This window comes from Sinocyclocheilus rhinocerous, unplaced genomic scaffold, assembly GCF_001515625.1.
Source record: "Sinocyclocheilus rhinocerous isolate Xijiao unplaced genomic scaffold, SAMN03320098_v1.1 scaffold6427, whole genome shotgun sequence".
NCBI lineage: Eukaryota > Metazoa > Chordata > Actinopteri > Cypriniformes > Cyprinidae > Sinocyclocheilus > Sinocyclocheilus rhinocerous.
In genome coordinates this window covers 18,712-23,751 of record NW_015627586.1, presented here as the reverse complement: position 1 = coordinate 23,751, position 5,040 = coordinate 18,712, and the positions used below count along the sequence as shown (strand labels likewise).

General features: G+C 36.6%; 1 protein-coding gene across 1 annotated transcript; it reads left to right on the top strand.

Moving 5' to 3' along the window:
• Positions 1-3,969: 3,969 nt before the first annotated feature.
• LOC107731834 (gastrula zinc finger protein XlCGF49.1-like) lies at positions 3,970-4,668 on the top strand (the record flags this gene model as incomplete). Its single annotated transcript, XM_016543025.1, has 1 exon — positions 3,970-4,668. A coding segment is annotated over exon 1 (693 nt), but the record flags the coding sequence as incomplete, so codon positions are not given.
• Positions 4,669-5,040: the final 372 nt, after the last annotated feature.

Sequence of the window (5,040 nt, the reverse complement as noted above, 5' to 3'; positions counted from 1 at the left end):
GGTTTAGAACAACATCAGACCTTTAATTTTTGGGTGAGCTATTCCTCTAAAGCAGCCTAATTTAGCTGCTGTTAAAATTTGTCAATAATGTTAATCAAACATTAGAAAGAAAATCACTCACTGTCCTTGACCGAATCACTTTTGTAAAATAAATAAGAATGAATGTATATTGAATTTATACAGTGAAGACTATTCAGTTTATTTGTACATTTATTTTATACAATATAATTTCTTATTCAGTGCTTTAAGTAGGTCTATTTTTTGTAATTTGTGTCTGTTTACTTGTCTTAAGTATAAGCTTGTTTTTACTTAGGCTAGTATTTTTTATTTATTTATTTTTTTTAATATTGAATTATAAAATTTCAATGCATCAAAAATTTAATAGGATAAAAATCCAATTTAAAGCTATATATATATATATATATAGCTTTAAATAGGATTTTTACCCTATCAAAATTAGAAGTATGTTTGAGCGTGTACACGCAAAGACAGTGACAGAGCAGAGCCAATTCATAAAAGAACGATATTTAAAAGCACACGTCCAGTTTTGTGTGAGTGAAGGAAATCCGCTTGGGAGTGGAGAGATTCGTCCTCGCGCACATCGATCGCGTAACATTATGCGCTCTCTTGTCATTAAGATCACACAATAGAAACCGCCTAAAATTAAGTATAAAGAAGAGAAGAAAGCGGCCCTAGGCAGCTGCCTACACATGCCAGGATCCGCCACTGCCAGATGCAGTTAGAAATTTACTAAAAACAAGCCTATCGCAAGACATCTGGTAGGGGGGGGCACCTGGGGTGGCCAGCCAAATTTCAGGGGGGGCGGTGCCACCACGTAGACACGCCCCTGGTCACCGCTCGCGCCTTTCCCTTCTTCATTCCGCGCCGAGTCTTCTGAGGAGAGGCGAGCACCTCACGGTATGTCTCACATTTACACAACCATCAAACACACTTTACAGTTTTTTAAGCGACATTGTACGGGCTCATTTCTGTACTGTTTCCATCGAGCACACGGGTTCTAGCGTCTTAGTTAAATATACATTTATCTGAAGCAGGTATGGAATGTTTTTATTAATCAGAATATGAAGTATATGTAATGTAGCCAATGAAGGATAATCAATAGCCTTTCATGTGAACAAGTTATTTTCCTATTACACTCATACTGTAGTTGTCTGAATGCAGAGGACTGTAATGGCGCTTTTCCACTGCAGTTTAGTACTGTTTAAGAGTGGGCTGCATTATTACTCCTGAAAAACGTGTTCATTCCGCGTCGTCCCATCAAGCTCTCGCTGGATCCGCTCCTCGGCTTTCAACGAGAGGAACGTACTTCCTCAACAGACCACGAAACAGCCGTTATTTTGTTGTTTAAAAACGGTGCGCTCGTTCAAAAAAGTTAAATCTAGCCGGTCTGTTGTGTCTAATTAATCTTTTCTGTTTCTTATTGTAGTTTTGTATTGTTTGTAGTGTGATCAACGTTTGCGTAAGTAGTAGACGTGTTAGGGAAGTAGCACGTAACATTTTAATTATATTTTGCTAAAATGAATGAAATGACTTGAAAAAAGATTCGTTCATTTTGCTGAACGAGACTCAAAGGCCCGAGTTGGTAAAATGATCCGAACTTCCCATCACTAGTTGTGTCTCGTGTAGCAAGTTCAGTGACGCAGGTAGTGACGATTCTCTCCGGCCAATCAGTGACCAGGGTTTACACACGTCACATTCTGGTAACGGTACGGCTCGACCCCCAGCCGAGGTGGTACTGAAAAAAACACCAGGTACTGTACACAGTGGAAACTCCCCCAAAAGCGATCCGTGCTGCGGATGTTCCACTTCTTAAAATAAAGACTGCAAATAGTGGCATGCAAGGAATGCCGCTGCAGTGGATGGTATGTATATATAGGAACATGAAGCCAGACTCCACAGTTGCTCTGCAGACCGACTCCACAGCTCAAGACTGAGAGTGATTTTTCACAGAGCCAGAAGAAATCTACGGCTCAGGCAGCGAGCATGTGAGGAAAATATGTTTGATTCATTCAGACCTGAGCGATTTTGTGTTTGAGAGATCTGTGAGGGGAATCGATCTCAAGTGTTGCTGCTGTGATTTTATTTCTACTCTTTAGACTTATTTGGATTAAATTGGTTAGTTATTTTACATTAAATATACTGGAACAGATAATGCTTAATACATCTATGTATAAATGTTAATATTGATAAATATGAATATATTTTGACACTGTTTTGTGGTGCTCTTTATTTTTAAATGGTACATGAATATTGTCAGTTTCTGTGCATAGAAACCTGTAACATGATCCAATTACTTTATTGCAGTGAATGTAGTTATTAGAAAGTCGAACTATATTTAGATTCATATGGACATATTATTGTGTTGTAGTTATTTGCCTGAAGGGGTTCATAAAGATGGGTGTCAGTTTCTTCTGTTTAATTATTGATCAGTCAATCATAGCCTGTGGTAACTCAGTACTTAAACTCTATTTGCCACAACCAGGACTTATAAAGCATGTGTAATCATACGTATACATGTTTCACATTGTTGACAGATGTTTCAACCATGTAATGAGATATATATATACTGTATATATATTTTTTTAAACAATTGCAATGGCAGGACATCGAAAATGTAAAAAATGCAAGCTATGTAGAATATTTGTATTTATCAAAATATAAATTAATCAAGTATATTCAAAGTGAATATAGCCATTTATGTATCAAGGTATTTTACTATTATAATCATGTGTTTGCCTGCGTTTATAGAAGCCTGCATGAGTTTGTGTTTACATATGATGAAGTTGCACGTCCTGTTTTGACATTTAGACAAAATATATGATTTCTCACCACCACAGCTGTTACCCAAACACAGGATTGAACATTTACGTCCAAGCCTCGCTTTATATTTGGAAAAATTTACATTCTATTATTTTCTAAATTCTATACAGATCTTTTTGTATGTTAATACAGAGGGCAGAATGAAAAAAAAATATGGATATAAATATTAACAATAGAAAGACAGACAAAACAGAAATGAATATGTGAATTAACACGTGAGTGCAGTGTTATTTATTAAAATAACATTTTAAACTGATGTGCTCTGTGTCGACGCTGTTACTTTTAATATAGTAATATAATGATTTACAAAGAGACAACACTGTATTTGTAAGGCTCTGGTCTCTTCTGCTTCAGTTGCATAAATGCTTAAATGTGTAAATTACTTTTTTTCTTTGAAACTGATTTATTATAATGATTTACAAAGAGACAACACTGTATTTGTAAGGCTCTGGTCTCTTCTGCTTCAATTGCATAAATGCTTAAATGTGTAAATTAGTTTAAAAAAAATTGCTTTCTTTTTTTCTTTGAAACTGATTTATTGTTGATGTTAGGAAATCTGCTTCTTCTGTGGTGGCTTCTGCCGTTTCTGTGAGAAATCATTCTCGAAGTCTTGAGGTTTTGATGCCAGAAGATAGACTTTTTATTATCAATTTATTATTATCATTATTAGACAATGAAGCCGAGAAACTCTGCAGAGAATCTATAGAGTCTGTGTCTGCACACTCTTTTAAACAGTTTTTCCTCAAGGCGTGTTCAACAAATGTCATACATTGTCGTTATTATTTATCATCTTTTTTTTTTCTCTTTTTTTGGCTGTGCCTCCAGTCTGTTGTTAGGAAGTAGACAGGAGGCCTCGATTTATGTTCAGTGAAACGAGGAGGCCTCATCATATATTTAGTCTAATATCCAAATAGGAATTGCAGCTTCACCATAAAATGTATTTTTGTAATGTCTGCACATTCTCCTGCAGGCCTCCATACACACGCAGGCAAACACATGATTATAATAGTAGAATAACTTGATACATAAATGGCTATATTCACATTGATTATACTTGATTAATTCAAATTTTGACGAATATAAATCCTCTACACTTCCAGAAAGAAATTCAGCAAACACAATCTTGATCATCACATGAGAGCTCATACTGGAGTGAAGCCGTTCATGTGTGATCAGTGTGGGAAGAGTTTCATGGACTCTTCAAAACATAAAAGACACATGAAGGTCCACACCGGAGAGAAGCCGTTCACGTGTGATCAGTGTGGGAACAGCTTTAAAGAAAAAATAGACCTTAAAAAACACATGAGGATCCACACTGGAGAGAAGCCTTACGCATGTGGTCAATGTGGGAAGAGTTTCACAGATTCAGCGTACCTTAAGATTCACACGAGGATCCACACCGGAGAGAAGCCGTTCGAGTGTGATCAGTGTGAAAATAGATTCTCAATTAAAAGTAGACTTCAACTTCACATGAGAATCCACACCGGAGAGAAGCCTTATGCATGTGATCAATGTGGGAAGAGATTCCCAATCAAAGCAAGTCTTGAGCTTCACATGAGGATCCACACGGGAGAGAAGCCGTTCATGTGCGAACTGTGTGAAAAGAGATTCTCAATAAAAAAAAATCTTAAACTTCACATGAGGCTCCACACCGGAGAGAAGCCGTTCACATGTGCCCAGTGCGGAAAAACCTTTTTCTGGGCATCAAACCTGAAGAAACACCTGACAGTTCATACGAAGGAGAAGCCGCATTCATGTTCTGAGTGTGGAAAGAGTTTTTCACTGCTGCAAAGTTTAAAAATACATCAGAAAATACATACTGGTGTGAAGGAGTACATGTGCTTTGAGTGTGACAACTTTTACACATTTCATGGTTTCTCAGCAGCGAAGTCTTCATAGTTGGGTAAACTGTGGCAGTGAATGGGAGACTACCATAAATATTAATTTTTTTGCATTCCTATTTGCTCAAATAGTAAAAAAAAAACTCCACTGATGTAGTGGATGTCGATCTACCATGGCCTTCATAATAAAATCAATTATATTATCTCTTGTGTGATTATTAATCAAGTTATTAATCAGTATTTAACCTCATAGAGTGTAGTTGATTGAAGTTATTAGTTAGTTACCACATATTAGTTGTAAACACAAAGAAATGTATGCATACTGCTGTTGGAAAGTGTCTGTGTCCCTTTAATGTGA